Raw genomic sequence first — 16,803 nt, forward strand, 5'->3', positions numbered from 1 at the left:
ATGGTAGTGTAATGCACTGTATATTTGGACCTGTTGTGACATGTACTGTGTTATTTTATGACTGGCTATGACGTCTGCATAAGTTTTAAAAAATCCACAAAACCACACAAGGATATACATTCCATTACACCAGGTATTCCCAAACTGGGGGTACGAGCCTTCAGGGGTACGCCAAATAAAAATGTCATTCGCAATTTTTTTCAAACGTTTTCGTCTTTTTTTTTCTCTCTCTCTCGCCTGAGTTTCACTGCCAGAAATTAAACCATCTCAGGTCAAATAATTAACATCCAATCACATTAACCGTTACTCTCTGGTGGAAATGAGAGTCCCCGGGCATTTTGTCGTATTACTAAACATTTATTAGTAGCGTAATTAATACATTATTGAAGTAGATTGAATAGAATAACTTTGACGCGTCGTTTACTTTTATATCAGAACCGAACGCAATGTGTCAGTGAGTAACCAGATCACCAACACCGGTAACCAGATCACCAACACCGGTAACCAGATCACCAACACCAGTAACCAGATCACCAATAACCAGATCACCAACACCAGTAACCAGATCACCAACACCAGTAACCAGAGCACCAACACCAGTAACCAGATCACCAACACCAGTAACCAGAGCACCAACACCAGTAACCAGATCACCAACACCAGTAACCAGATCATCAGTAACCAGATCACCAACACCAGTAACCAGATCACCAACACCAGTAACCAGATCACCAACACCAGTAACCAGATCACCAACACCAGTAACCAGATCACCAACACCAGTAACCAGATCACCAACACCAGTAACCAGATCACCAACACCAGTAACCAGATCACCAACACCAGTAACCAGATCACCAACACCAGTAACCAGAGCACCAACACCAGTAACCAGATCACCAACACCAGTAACCAGATCATCAGTAACCAGATCACCATCACCAGTAACCAGATCACCAACACCAGTAACCAGATCATCAGTAACCAGATCACCAACACCAGTAACCAGAGCACCAACACCAGTAACCAGATCACCAACACCAGTAACCAGATCACCAACACCAGTAACCAGATCACCAGTAACCAGATCACCAACACCAGTAACCAGATCACCAACACCAGTAACCAGATCACCAACACCAGTAACCAGATCACCAACACCAGTAACCAGATCACCAACACCAGTAACCAGATCACCAACACCAGTAACCAGAGCACCAACACCAGTAACCAGAGCACCAACACCAGTAACCAGAGCACCAACACCAGTAACCAGATCACCAACACCAGTAACCAGATCACCAACACCAGTAACCAGATCACCAACACCAGTAACCAGATCACCAACACCAGTAACCAGATCATCAGTAACCAGATCATCAGTAACCAGATCATCAGTAACCAGATCACCAACACCAGTAACCAGATCACCAACACCAGTAACCAGATCACCAACACCAGTAACCAGAGCACCAACACCAGTAACCAGAGCACCAACACCAGTAACCAGAGCACCAACACCAGTAACCAGATCACCAACACCAGTAACCAGAGCACCAACACCAGTAACCAGAGCACCAACACCAGTAACCAGATCACCAGTAACCAGAGCACCAACACCAGTAACCAGAGCACCAACACCAGTAACCAGATCACCAACACCAGTAACCAGATCACCAACACCAGTAACCAGATCACCAACACTCAGCTGTTGGGATCCCCCAGGGCTTTACCCAATTAAAACCAGTTTTTCAACCACACCACATTTCTTGTTAACAAACTATAGTTTTGGCAAGTCTGTTAGGACATCTACTTTGTGCATGACACAAGTCATTTTTCCAACAATTTTCTACAGGCAGATTATTTCACTTATAATTCACTGTATCACAATTCCAGTGGGTCAGAAGTTTACATACACTAAGTTGATTGTGCCTTCAAAACAGCTCGCTAAATTCCACAAAATGATGTCATGGCTTTAGATGCTTCTGATAGGCTAATTGACATAATTTGAATCAATTGGAGGTGTACCTGTGGATGTATTTCAAGGCCTACCTTCAAACTCTGCCTCATTGCTTGACATCATGGGAAAATCAAAAGAAATCAGCCAAGACCTCAGAAACGTCTGAAGGTAATCTGTATAAACAATAGTACGCAAGTATAAACACCATGGGACCACGCAGCTGTCATACCGCTCAGGAAGGAGACACGTTCTGTCTCCTAGAGATGAACATACTTTGGTGTGAAAAGTGCAAATCAATCTCAGAACAACAGCAAAGGACCTTGTGAAGATGCTAGAGGAAACCGGTACAAAAGTATCTATATCCACAGTTAAACGAGTCCTATATCGACATAACCTGAAAGGCCGTTCAGCAAGGAAGAAGCCACTAATCGGTTTGCAACTGCACATGGGGACAAAGATCATACTTTTTGGAGAAATGTCCTCTGGTCTGATGAAACAAAAATAGAACTGTTTGGCCATAATGACCATCGTTATGTTTGGAGGAAAAAGGGGGAGGCTTGCAAGAAGAACACCATCCCAACCTTGAAGCACGGGGGTGGCAGCATCATGTTGTGGGGGTGCTTTGCTGCAGGAGGGACTGGTGCACTTCACAAAATAGATGGCATCATGAGGGGAAATTATGTGGATATATTGAAGCAACATCTCAAGACATCAGTCAGGAAGTTAAAGCTTGGTCGTAAATTGGTCTTCCAAATGGACAATGACTCCAAGCATACTTCCAAAGTTGTGGCAAAAAGGCTTAAGGTCAACAATGTCAAGGTGTTGGAGTGGCCATCACAAAGCCCTGACCTCAAACCTACAGAAAAATCCAACTTATTGTGGGAAGCTTCTGGAAGGCTACCCAAAACGTTTGACCCAAGTTAAACAATTTAAAGGCAATGCTACCAAATACTAATTGAGTGCATGTAAACTTCTGACCCACTGGGAATGTGATGAAAGAAATAAAAGCTGAAATAAATAATTGTATAATTTATTCTGACATTTCACACTGTAAAGATAAAGTGGTGATCCTAACTGAGCTAAGACAGGGCATTTTTACTCTGATTAAATGTCAGGAATTATGAAAAACTGAGTTTAAATGTATTTGGCGAAGGTATATGTAAACTTCCGACTTCAGCTGTAGGTGTTCCTTTTGTCCAGGTTGGAAAGGGCACTGTTGAGTGCCATAGAGATTGCATTATCTGTGGATCTGTTGGGGCGGTATGCAAATTGGAGTGGGTCTAGGGTTTCTGGGATAATGGTGTTGATGTGAGCCATGACCAGCCTTTCAAACTTAATGGCTACTGATGTGAGTGCTACGGGTCACTAGTCATTTATGCAGGTTACCTTAGTGTTCTTGGGCAAAGGGACTATGGTGGTCTGCTTGAAACATGTTGGTATTACAGACTCAGACAGGGAGAGGTTGAAAATGTCAGTGAAGACACTTGCCAGTTTGTCAGCGCATGCTCGCAGTACACGTCCTGGTAATCCGTCTGGCCCTGCGGCCTTGAGAATGTTGACCTGTTTAAAGGTCTTACTCCCAATGCCTACGGAGAGTGTGATCACTGAGTCGTCTGGAACAGCTGATGCTCTCATGCATGTTTCAGTGTTACTTGCCCTTTGTAGTCTGTAAAAGTTTGAAGCCACGTCCGACGAGCATCGGACCCGGTGTAGTACGATTCAATCATAGTCCTGTATTGACGCTTTGCCTGTTTGATGGTTCGTCGGAGGACAAAGCGAGATTTCTTACAAGCTTCCGGATTAGCTTCCGTGCTTCTACACCTGCATTGTTTGGGGTGTTTTAGGCTGGGTTTCTGTACAGCTCTTTGAGATATCAGCTGATGTACGAAGGGCTATGTAAATACATTTGATTTGATTTGATAGAGTCCTGCTCCTTGAGAGTGGCAGCTCTACCCTTTAACTCAGTGCGGATGCTGCCTGTAATCCATTGCTTTCTGGTTGGGGTATGTACGTACGGTCGCTGTGGGGACGACATCATCAACGTACTTATTGTTGAAGCCAGTGACTGATGTGGTGTACTCCTCAACGCCATCGGAAGAATCCCGGAACCTATTCCAGTCTGTGCTCGCATAACACTCCTGTAGCTTAGTGTCATTTTAATTATTTTAGTAGACTCTCTTATCCAGAGTGACTTAGTGCTTTCATCTCAAGATGGCTAGGTGAGACAACCACATCACAGTCGTAGTGAAGTACATTTTTTCCCCTCAATAACAAAGTTATCATCTTAGTCAGGGCTAGTGGGTAGTGACTCTGCTGTCCTTGCATCAAGGGGGAAGCTGGTCCCACCGTTGGGGTTCCAGAGACAGAGAAGAGTTTTTGACTGTACATGAATGGACCTGCCTGTTACCCTGGGATAAACATATGTATGATGAATCTGTTTTTTTTTTGTGCGTAATAAATTGCATAACTTAAAAATCGTAATTTCTTCTGTGTCTCCTTCTAGACATGGATAAAGACGCTCAGCTCCTACAGGCCCTGTTGAACACTGTCAGTAAACCAGTGGTGAGTGTCTCTCTCTGTGTCTTGTCTTTCATATCGTGGACTTTACATACCATAATATTTCAAATCAAGAGTTTATGACATGCACAAGGGCTGCAGATGTAATTGCAGGGTAGGTTGAAATTCTTCTGCTCGGAGCTCCAACAATGTCGGTCACAGAGAAGTGAATGAAACAATATTACAATAATAGTAATAATACTAAGTGAAATAATATAATACTGGGGGTGGAAGGACAGGGGGTTAGCTGACTGGGGGTGGAAGGACAGGGGGTTAGCTGACTGGGGGTGGAAGGACAGGGGTTAGCTGACTGGGGGTGGAAGGACAGGGGGTTAGCTGACTGGGGGTGGAAGGACAGGGGGTTAGCTGACTGGGGGTGGAAGGACAGGGGGTTAGCTGACTGGGGGTGGAAGGACAGGGGGTTAGCTGACTGGGGGTGGAAGGACAGGGGGTTAGCTGACTGGGGGTGGAAGGACAGGGGGTTAGCTGACTGGGGGTGGAAGGACAGGGGGTTAGCTGACTGGGGGTGGAAGGACAGGGGGTTAGCTGACTGGGGGTGGAAGGACAGGGGGTTAGCTGACTGGGGGTGGAAGGACAGGGGGTTAGCTGACTGGGGGTGGAAGGACAGGGGTTAGCTGACTGGGGGTGGAAGGACAGGGGGTTAGCTGACTGGGGGGTGGAAGGACAGGGGGTTAGCTGACTGGGGGTGGAAGGACAGGGGGTGGAAGGACAGGGGGTTAGCTGACTGGGGGTGGAAGGACAGGGGGTTAGCTGACTGGGGGTGGAAGGACAGGGGGTTAGCTGACTGGGGGTGGAAGGACAGGGGGTTAGCTGACTGGGGGTGGAAGGACAGGGGTTAAGGACTGGGGGTTAGCTGGGGTGAAGGACAGGGGGTTAGCTGACTGGGGGTGGAAGGACAGGGGGTTAGCTGACTGGGGGTGGAAGGACAGGGGGTTAGCTGACTGGGGGTGGAAGGACAGGGGGTTAGCTGACTGGGGGTGGAAGGACAGGGGGTTAGCTGACTGGGGGTGGAAGGACAGGGGGTTAGCTGACTGGGGGTGGAAGGACAGGGGGTTAGCTGACTGGGGGTGGAAGGACAGGGGGTTAGCTGACTGGGGGTGGAAGGACAGGGGGTTAGCTGACTGGGGGTGGAAGGACAGGGGGTTAGCTGACTGGGGGTGGAAGGACAGGGGGTTAGCTGACTGGGGGTGGAAGGACAGGGGGTTAGCTGACTGGGGGGTGGAAGGACAGGGGGGTTAGCTGACTGGGGGGTGGAAGGACAGGGGGTTAGCTGACTGGGGGGTGGAAGGACAGGGGGGTTAGCTGACTGGGGGGTGGAAGGACAGGGGGGTTAGCTGACTGGGGGTGGAAGGACAGGGGGGTTAGCTGACTGGGGGTGGAAGGACAGGGGGTTAGCTGAGGGGGTGGAAGGACAGGGGGTTAGACTGGGGGTGGAAGGACAGGGGGTTAGCTGACTGGGGGTGGAAGGACAGGGGGTTAGCTGACTGGGGGTGGAAGGACAGGGGTTAGCTGACTGGGGGTGGAAGGACAGGGGGTTAGCTGACTGGGGGTGGAAGGACAGGGGGTTAGCTGACTGGGGGTGGAAGGACAGGGGGTTAGCTGACTGGGGGTGGAAGGACAGGGGGTTAGCTGACTGGGGGTGGAAGGACAGGGGGTTAGCTGACTGGGGGTGGAAGGACAGGGGGTTAGCTGACTGGGGGTGGAAGGACAGGGGGTTAGCTGACTGGGGGTGGAAGGGGGTTACAGGGGGTTAGCTGACTGGGGGTGGAAGGACAGGGGTTAGCTGACTGGGGGTGGAAGGACAGGGGGTTAGCTGACTGGGGGTGGAAGGACAGGGGGTTAGCTGACTGGGGGTGGAAGGACAGGGGGTTAGCTGACTGGGGGTGGAAGGACAGGGGGTTAGCTGACTGGGGGTGGAAGGACAGGGGGGTTAGCTGACTGGGGGGTGGAAGGACAGGGGGGTTAGCTGACTGGGGGGTGGAAGGACAGGGGGGTTAGCTGACTGGGGGGTGGAAGGACAGGGGGGTTAGCTGACTGGGGGGTGGAAGGACAGGGGGGTTAGCTGACTGGGGGTGGAAGGACAGGGGGGTTAGCTGACTGGGGGTGGAAGGACAGGGGGGTTAGCTGACTGGGGGTGGAAGGACAGGGGGTTAGCTGACTGGGGGTGGAAGGACAGGGGGTTAGCTGACTGGGGGTGGAAGGACAGGGGGTTAGCTGACTGGGGGTGGAAGGACAGGGGGTTAGCTGACTGGGGGTGGAAGGACAGGGGGTTAGCTGACTGGGGGTGGAAGGACAGGGGGTTAGCTGACTGGGGGTGGAAGGACAGGGGGTTAGCTGACTGGGGGTGGAAGGACAGGGGGTTAGCTGACTGGGGGTGGAAGGACAGGGGGTTAGCTGACTGGGGGTGGAAGGACAGGGGGTTAGCTGACTGGGGGTGGAAGGACAGGGGGTTAGCTGACTGGGGGTGGAAGGACAGGGGGTTAGCTGACTGGGGGTGGAAGGACAGGGGTTAGCTGACTGGGGGTGGAAGGACAGGGGGTTAGCTGACTGGGGGTGGAAGGACAGGGGGTTAGCTGACTGGGGGTGGAAGGACAGGGGGTTAGCTGACTGGGGGTGGAAGGACAGGGGGTTAGCTGACTGGGGGTGGAAGGACAGGGGGTTAGCTGACTGGGGGTGGAAGGACAGGGGGTTAGCTGACTGGGGGTGGAAGGACAGGGGGTTAGCTGACTGGGGGTGGAAGGACAGGGGGTTAGCTGACTGGGGGTGGAAGGACAGGGGGTTAGCTGACTGGGGGTGGAAGGACAGGGGGTTAGCTGACTGGGGGTGGAAGGACAGGGGTTAGCTGACTGGGGGTGGAAGGACAGGGGGTTAGCTGACTGGGGGTGGAAGGACAGGGGGTTAGCTGACTGGGGGTGGAAGGACAGGGGGTTAGCTGACTGGGGGTGGAAGGACAGGGGGTTAGCTGACTGGGGGTGGAAGGACAGGGGGTTAGCTGACTGGGGGTGGAAGGACAGGGGGTTAGCTGACTGGGGGTGGAAGGACAGGGGGTTAGCTGACTGGGGGTGGAAGGACAGGGGGTTAGCTGACTGGGGGTGGAAGGACAGGGGGTTAGCTGACTGGGGGTGGAAGGACAGGGGTTAGCTGACTGGGGGTGGAAGGACAGGGGGTTAGCTGACTGGGGGTGGAAGGACAGGGGGTTAGCTGACTGGGGGAAGGAGGGGGTTAGCTGACTGGGGGTGGAAGGACAGGGGGTTAGCTGACTGGGGGTGGAAGGACAGGGGGTTAGCTGACTGGGGGTGGAAGGACAGGGGGGTTAGCTGACTGGGGGTTGGAAGGACAGGGGGGTTAGCTGATTGGGGGTGGAAGGACAGGGGGTTAGCTGACTGGGGGTGGAAGGACAGGGGGTTAGCTGACTGGGGGTGGAAGGACAGGGGGTTAGCTGACTGGGGGTGGAAGGACAGGGGGTTAGCTGACTGGGGGTGGAAGGACAGGGGGGTTAGCTGACTGGGGGGTGGAAGGACAGGGGGGTTAGCTGACTGGGGGGTGGAAGGACAGGGGGGTTAGCTGATTGGGGGGTGGAAGGACAGGGGGGTTAGCTGACTGGGGGGTGGAAGGACAGGGGGGTTAGCTGACTGGGGGGTGGAAGGACAGGGGGGTTAGCTGACTGGGGGGTGGAAGGACAGGGGGGTTAGCTGACTGGGGGGTGGAAGGACAGGGGGGTTAGCTGACTGGGGGTGGAAGGACAGGGGGTTAGCTGATTGGGGGGTGGAAGGACAGGGGGTTAGCTGACTGGGGGGTGGAAGGACAGGGGGGTTAGCTGACTGGGGGTGGAAGGACAGGGGGTTAGCTGATTGGGGGTGGAAGGACAGGGGTTAGCTGATTGGGGGTGGAAGGACAGGGGGTTAGCTGACTGGGGGGTGGAAGGACAGGGGGTTAGCTGATTGGGGGTGGAAGGACAGGGGTTAGCTGACTGGGGGTGGAAGGACAGGGGGGTTAGCTGATTGGGGGTGGAAGGACAGGGGGTTAGCTGACTGGGGGTGGAAGGACAGGGGTTAGCTGACTGGGGGTGAAAGGACAGGGGGTTAGCTGACTGGGGGGTGGAAGGACAGGGGGGTTAGCTGACTGGGGGTGGAAGGACAGGGGGTTAGCTGACTGGGGGTGGAAGGACAGGGGGTTAGCTGATTGGGGTTTAGCTGATTGGGGGGTGGAAGGACAGGGGGGTTAGCTGATTGGAAGGTGGAAGGACAGGGATGTTAGCTGATTGTGGGGTGGAAGGACAGGGGGGTTAGCTGATTGGGGGGTGGAAGGACAGGGGGGTTAGCTGATTGGGGGGTGGAAGGACAGGGATGTTAGCTGATTGGGGGGTGGAAGGACAGGGATGTTAGCAGATTGGGAAGGTGGAAGGACAGAGGGGTTATCTGATTGGGGGTTAGCTGACTAGGGGTTAGCTGATTGGGGGTGGCAGGACAGGGGGGTTAGCTGATTGGGGGTTAGCTGATTGGGGGTTAGCTGATCAGGACGGAGGAGGTATTGGCGACAGGACGGAGGAGGTATTGGCGACAGGACGGAGGAGGTATTGGCGACAGGACGGAGGAGGTATTGGCGACAGGACGGAGGAGGTATTGGCGACAGGACGGAGGAGGTATTGGCGACAGGACGGAGGAGGTATTGGCGACAGGACGGAGGAGGTATTGGCGACAGGACGGAGGAGGTATTGGCGACAGGACGGAGGAGGTATTGGCGACAGGACGGAGGAGGTATTGGCGACAGGACGGAGGAGGTATTGGCGACAGGACGGAGGAGGTATTGGCGACAGGACGGAGGAGGTATTGGCGACAGGACGGAGGAGGTATTGGCGACAGGACGGAGGAGGTATTGGCGACAGGACGGAGGAGGTATTGGCGACAGGACGGAGGAGGTATTGGCGACAGGACGGAGGAGGTATTGGCGACAGGACGGAGGAGGTATTGGCGACAGGACGGAGGAGGTATTGGCGACAGGACGGAGGAGGTATTGGCGACAGGACGGAGGAGGTATTGGCGACAGGACGGAGGAGGTATTGGCGACAGGACGGAGGAGGTATTGGCGACAGGACGGAGGAGGTATTGGCGACAGGACGGAGGAGGTATTGGAGACAGGACGGAGGAGGTATTGGCGACAGGACGGAGGAGGTATTGGCGACAGGACGGAGGAGGTATTGGCGACAGGACGGAGGAGGTATTGGCGACAGGACGGAGGAGGTATTGGCGACAGGACGGAGGAGGTATTGGCTACAGGACGGAGGAGGTATTGGCTACAGGACGGAGGAGGTATGGAGGAGGTATTAGCTACAGGACGGAGGAGGTATTAGCTACAGAACAGAGGAGGTATGGAGGAGGTGTTGGCTACAGGACAGAGGAGGTGTTGGCTACAGGACAGAGGTGGTATGGAGGTGGTGCTGGCTACAGGACAGAGGAGGTGTTGGCTACAGGACAGAGGAGGTAATGCTATTGATGTCTGATCTGATGAGGACTGAACTGGTCTTTTTGTTGGATTACGAGTGGAGATTTTTACCCTAATCATGTTGGAGTCATTGAGTAGGCCTAATGTCTTTCTGTTCTGAATCTGATTTATTTTAAGGTGCTGGAGCAGATCAAAGCTCTAATGAAGAACCACTTTTCCTTCCTTCGTACCATGCAGGATTAGGCTGGTGCAGTCAAAGGCTTACATCCCAAATGGCACCCTATTCCCTATATAGGGTACTACTTTTGACCAGATAGGGTGCCATTTGGGATGCAGGCCCAAGCCTAGTTTAAAAACCCGGCAAGCTCCAGCTGTTGGATGAGAACTGGAAATAGAATGTATTTAACCTCATATGAGATGATTCTCGTCATCATGCATGTCTGATGTCAGACCCATGTAAAGTACCAAAACAAGTCTATTTGACAGAGAGATGGGGAGGTTTGGAGAGAGATGGGGAGGTTTGGAGATGGAGAGAGATGGGGGAAGTTTGGAAATGGAAAGAGATGAGGGAAGTTTGGAGATGGAGAGAGATGGGGGAAGTTTGGAGATGGAGAGAGATGGGGGAAGTTTGGAGATGGAGAGAGATGGGGGAAGTTTGGAGATGGAGAGAGATGGGGGAAGTTTGGAGAGAGAGAGAGAGAGATGGCTGAGGTTTGGAGAGAGAGAGATGGCTGAGGTTTGGAGAGAGAGAGAGATGGGGGAGGTTTGGAGAGAGAGAGAGATGGGGGAAGTTTGGAGATGGAGAGAGATGGGGGAAGTTTGGAGATGGAGAGAGATGGGGGAGGTTTGGAGATGGAGAGAGATGGGGGAGGTTTGGAGAGAGAGAGAGATGGGGGAGGTTTGGAGATGGAGAGAGATGGGGGAAGTTTGGAGATAGAGAGAGATGGGGGAGGTTTGGAGTTTGAGAGATGGGGAGGTTTGGAGATGGGGGAGGTTTGGAGAGAGAGATTGGGGAGATTTGGAGAGTGAGATGGGAGAGGTTTGGGGAGAGAGATGGGGGAGGTTTGGGGAGAGAGATGGGGGAGGTTTGGAGAGCGAGATGGGAGAGGTTTGGAGAGAGTGGTGGGGAGGTTTGGAGTTTGAGAGATGGGGAGGTTTGGAGTTTGAGAGAGAGGGGGGAGGGAGGAGAGAGAGGGGAGGTTTGGAGATTGAGAGAGAGGGGAGGTTTGGAGATTGAGAGAGAGGGGGAGGTTTGGAGGTTGAGAGAGAGGGGGAGGTTTGGAGGTTGAGAGAGAGGGGGAGGTTTGGAGGTTGAGAGAGAGGGGGAGGTTTGGAGATTGAGAGAGATGGGGGAGGTTGGAGAGAGAGAGAGAGAGAGAGAGATGGGGGAGATTTGGAGATGGAGAGATGGGGGAGGTTTGGAGATGGAGAGCGAGATAGGTGAGGTTTGGAGAGCGAGATGGGGGAGGTTTGGAGAGCGAGCTGGGGTATGTTTGGAGAGCGAGATGGGGGAGGTTTGGAGAGCGAGATGGGAGAGGTTTGGAGAGCGAGATGGGAGAGGTTTGGAGAGAGTGGTGGGGGAGGTTTGGAGTTTGAGAGATGGGGGAGGTTTGGAGTTTGAGAGAGAGGGGGAGGTTTGGAGATTGAGAGAGAGGGGGAAGTTTGGAGATTGAGAGAGATGGGGAGGTTGGAGAGAGAGAGATGGGGGAGGTTTGGAGATGGAGAGAGATGGGGGAGGTTTGGAGATGGAGAGAGATGGGGGAGGTTTGGAGATGGAGAGAGATGGGGAGGTTTGGAGATGGAGAGAGATGGGGGAGGTTGGAGAGAGAGATGGGGGAGGTTTGGAGATGGAGAGCGAGATAGGCGAGGTTTGGAGAGCGAGATAGGCGAGGTTTGGAGAGCGAGATGGGGAGGTTTGGAGAGAGAGGTTTGGAGAGAGAGATGGGGGAGGTTTGGAGAGAGAGATGGGGAGGTTTGGAGAGAGAGATGGCGAGGTTTGGAGAGAGAGATGGCGAGGTTTGGAGAGAGAGATGGCGAGGTTTGGAGAGAGAGATGGGGAGGTTTGGAGAGAGATGGGGAGGTTTGGAGAGAGAGATGGGGAGGTTTGGAGAGAGAGATGGGGAGGTTTGGAGATGGAGAGCGAGATAGGCGAGGTTTGGAGAGCGAGATGGGGGAGGTTTGGAGAGAGAGAGATGGGGAGGGTTGGAGAGAGAGATGGGGAGGTTTGGAGAGAGAGATGGGGAGGGTTGGAGAGAGAGATGGGGAGGTTTGGAGAGAGAGATGGGGAGGTTTGGAGAGAGAGATGGGGAGGTTTGGAGAGAGAGATTGAGAGGTTTGGAGAGAGAGAGATGGGGAGGTTTGGAGAGAGAGATGGGGGAGGTTTGGAGTTTGAGAGATGGGGGAGGTTTGGAGTTTGAGAGATGGGGGAGGTTTGGAGTTTGAGAGATGGGGGAGGTTTGGAGTTTGAGGGAGATGGGGGAGGTTTGGAGTTTGAGAGAGATGGGGAGGTTTGGAGTTTGAGAGAGATGGGGGAGGTTTGGAGTTTGAGAGAGATGGGGAGGTTTGGAGTTTGAGAGAGATGGGGAGGTTTGGAGTTTGAGAGAGATGGGGAGGGTTAGAGATGGAGAGAGAGAGAGGGGGGGAGGGTTAGAGATGGAGAGAGAGATGGGGAAGGGTTAGAGATGGAGAGAGCGAGATGGGGGAGGGTTAGAGATGGAGAGAGAGAGATGGGGGGGTTTAGAGATGGGGAGGGTTAGAGATGGAGAGAGAGGATGAAGCGGGGTAGTATTCTCCTCCTGAGACATACTGGCCCCCAGCTCAGTGGGTAGACACTACACAGACAGAGGTGAGGAGGACAGACAGACAGACAGACAGACAGACAGACAGACAGACAGACAGGGGTTGATTGCGTTCTTCCATGTAGTGAACTGTTCCTGACTTCCTGTCCGTTGGTCCATGTAATTTTTTTACCTCACAAAACAGAATAGATCCCCAAGAGATGCCTAGTCAGGCAAAGAGCTGAAGGTTTAACGTTGCCCTCCCTACAGGAGTACACTATCTCTACTATTCCTACTATCTCTACTATCTCTACCTGCCCTACTATCTCTACCTGCCCTACTGTCTCTACCTGCCCTACTATCTCTACCTGCCCTACTATCTCTACCTGCCCTACTATCTCTACTATTCCTACTCTGTCTACTATCTCTACCTGCCCTACTATCTCTACCTGCCCTACTATCTCTACCTGCCCTACTATCTCTACCTGCCCTACTATCTCTACCTGCCCTACTATCTACCTGCCCTACTATCTCTACCTGCCCTACTATCTCTACCTGCCCTACTATCTCTACTAGCCCTACTATCTCTACTAGCCCTACTATCTCTACTAGCCCCACTATCTCTACCTGCCCTACTATCTCTACCTGCCCTACTATCTCTACTAGCCATACTATCTCTACTAGCCATACTATCTCTACTAGCCATACTATCTCTACTAGCCCTACTATCTCTACTAGCCCTACTATCTCTACTAGCCATACTATCTCTACCTGCCCTACTATCTCTACTAGCCCTACTATCTCTACTAGCCCCACTATCTCTACTAGCCCTACTATCTCTACTAGCCCCACTATCTCTACTAGCCCCACTATCTCTACTAGCCCCACTATCTCTACTAGCCCTACTATCTCTACTAGCCCTACTATCTATCTGTCTCTACTAGCCCTACTATCTCTACTAGCCCTACTATCTCTACTAGCCCTACTATCCCTACTATCTCTACTAGCCCTACTATCTCTACCTGCCCTACTATCCCTACTATCTCTACTAGCCCTACTATCTCTACCTGCCCTACTATCCCTACTATCTCTACTAGCCCTACTATCTCTACTAGCCCTACTATCTCTACCTGCCCTACTATCTCTACTAGCCCTACTATCTCTACTAGCCCTACTAGCCATACTATCTCTACTAGCCATACTATCTCTACTAGCCCTACTATCTCTACTAGCCCTACTATCTCTACTAGCCCTACTATCTCTACCTGCCCTACTATCTCTACTAGCCCTACTATCTCTACCTGCCCTACTATCTCTACTAGCCCTACTATCTCTACTAGCCCCACTATCTCTACTAGCCCCACTATCTCTACTAGCCCCACTATCTCTACTAGCCCCACTATCTCTACTAGCCCTACTATCTCTACTAGCCCTACTATCTAGCCCTACTATCTATCTCTACTAGCCCTACTATCTCTACCTGCCCTACTAGCCCTACTATCTCTACCTGCCCTACTATCTCTACCTGCCCTACTATCCCTACTATCTCTACTAGCCCTACTATCTCTACCTGCCCTACTATCCCTACTATCTCTACTAGCCCTACTATCTCTACTAGCCCTACTATCTCTACTAGCCCTACTATCTCTACCTGCCCTACTATCTCTACCTGCCCTACTATCTCTACCTGCCCTACTATCTCTACTAGCCCTACTATCTCTACTAGCCCCACTATCTCTACTAGCCCCACTATCTCTACTAGCCCTACTATCTCTACTAGCCCTACTATCTATCTGTCTCTACTAGCCCTACTCTCTATCTATCTCTACTAGCCCTACTGTCTCTACCTGCCCTACTATCTCTACCTGCCCTACTATCTCTACTAGCCCGACTATCTCTACCTGCCCTACTATCTCTACTAGCCCTACTATCCCTACTATCTCTACTAGCCCTACTATCTCTACCTGCCCTACTATCCCTACTATCTCTACTAGCCCTACTATCCCTACTATCTCTACCAGCCCTACTATCTCTACCTGCCCTACTATCTCTACTAGCCCACTATCTCTACTAGCCCTACTATCTCTACTAGCCCTACTATCTCTACTAGCCCACTATCTCTACTAGCCCTACTATCTCTACTAGCCCTACTATCCCTACTATCTCTACTAGCCCTACTATCCCTACTATCTCTACTAGCCCTACTATCTCTACTAGCCCTACTATCCCTACTATCTCTACTAGCCCACTATCTCTACTAGCCCTACTATCTCTACTAGCCCCACTATCTCTACCTGCCCTACTATCTCTACTAGCCCTACTATCTCTACTAGCCCCACTATCTCTACCTGCCCTACTATCTCTACTAGCCCTACTGTCTCTAAAAGCCCTACTATCTATCTATCTCTACTAGCTCTACTGTCTCTACTAGCCCTACTATCTATCTATCTCTACTAGCCCTACTGTCTCTACTAGCCCTACTATCTATCTATCTCTACTAGCCCTACTGTCTCTACTAGCCCTACTATCTATCTATCTCTACTAGCCCTACTATCTCTACTAGCCCTACTATCTCTACTAGCTCTACTGTCTCTACTAGCCCTACTATCTATCTATCTCTACTAGCCCTACTGTCTCTACTAGCCCTACTATCTATCTATCTCTACTAGCCCTACTGTCTCTACTAGCCCTACTATCTATCTATCTCTACTAGCCCTACTATCTCTACTAGCCCTACTATCTCTACTAGCCCTACTGTCTCTACTAGCCCTACTATCTATCTATCTCTACTAGCCCTACTGTCTCTACTAGCCCTACTGTCTCTACTAGCCCTACTATCTCTACTAGCCCCACTATCTATACTAGCCCTACTATCTCTACTAGCCCCACTATCTCTACTAGCCCCACTATCTCTACTAGCCCTACTATCTCTACTAGCCCTACTATATATCTGTCTCTACTAGCCCTACTCTCTATCTATCTCTACTAGCCCTACTATCTCTACCTGCCCTACTATCTCTACCTGCCCTACTATCCCTACCATCTCTACTAGCCCTACCATCTCTACTATCCCTACTATCTCTACCTGCCCTACTATCTCTACCTGCCCTACTATCCCTACTATCTCTACTAGCCCTACTATCTCTACTAGCCCACTATCTCTACTAGCCCTACTATCTCTACTAGCCCACTATCTCTACTAGCCCTACTATCTCGACTAGCCCTACTATCTCTACTAGCCCTACTATCTCTACTAGCCCTACTATCTCTACTAGCCCCACTATCTCTACTAGCCCCACTATCTCTACTAGCCCCACTATCTATACTAGCCCCACTATCTCTACTAGCCCCACTATCTCTACTAGCCCCACTATCTCTACTAGCCCTACTATCTCTACTAGCCCTACTATCTATGTATCTCTACTAGCCCTACTATCTATCTATCTCTACTAGCCCTACTATCTATCTATCTCTACTAGCCCTACTATCTCTACTTTGTACTCCCTGACGAAGGCTATGCAGTACATATTGAAGATGTCCTAACAATAAAGTGTTTTGAAGTATATGATGAGTTCCTTGGTTCTCCCTGTGTTGCCGTTGGTTGCTGCTGTGGATTTGCTCTGTAAAGGAGTTTAATGCATTAGACTTTCACCCTTTCCCTTTGTTTATAGTCAGCTTGCTGAGAATCCGGTAATTTTTCTTCTAAAGGACACTGAATTAGTAGTGTGCAACAGATCCATATTTCTCTAATCCTGAACCTCTGCTGATTCCGTCTTGTGTAACCCTCCAGGTGACAGACATCCAGGCCAAAGGAGCAGTGTTGAGCTGGGTGGCCCCCAGCACGGCAGAGGGAGAGGGGGTCAGCCCCTCCCCGGAGCCTCTCAGTTACGATGTGTCCATCTCCTACAGCGGCAAGGACGGGAAGTACACCAGCATGTACAGGTAGGGGTGCCGCGTCATCCTTGGCTATCCTGCATGCCAATGGACTGGCGTTCCCTACTGAAATGATGTGGTACAAAATGTCTCCCCTGTTTCCTCTGATGGGGG

At 51.5% G+C, this 16,803-nt stretch overlaps 1 protein-coding gene across 16 annotated transcripts in view; it reads left to right on the forward strand.

Moving 5' to 3' along the window:
- The window catches only part of fndc3a (fibronectin type III domain containing 3A), a 172,868-nt gene that overhangs the window by 98,313 nt on the left and 57,752 nt on the right, over nucleotides 1–16,803 (forward strand). For all 16 annotated transcript variants that reach the window (XR_008069170.1, XR_008069171.1, XR_008069156.1 and 13 more), the window contains 2 exons: nucleotides 4,464–4,522; nucleotides 16,547–16,698. Coding sequence is in view for 1 of the 16 variants with exons in the window: in XM_052468767.1 (XP_052324727.1) it covers nucleotides 4,464–4,522; nucleotides 16,547–16,698 (211 nt within the window). In the remaining 15 variants the exon portion in view is untranslated. The remainder of the gene's footprint in view (nucleotides 1–4,463; nucleotides 4,523–16,546; nucleotides 16,699–16,803) is intronic.

This window comes from Oncorhynchus keta, chromosome 18, assembly GCF_023373465.1.
Source record: "Oncorhynchus keta strain PuntledgeMale-10-30-2019 chromosome 18, Oket_V2, whole genome shotgun sequence".
Taxonomy (NCBI): Eukaryota; Metazoa; Chordata; class Actinopteri; order Salmoniformes; family Salmonidae; genus Oncorhynchus; species Oncorhynchus keta.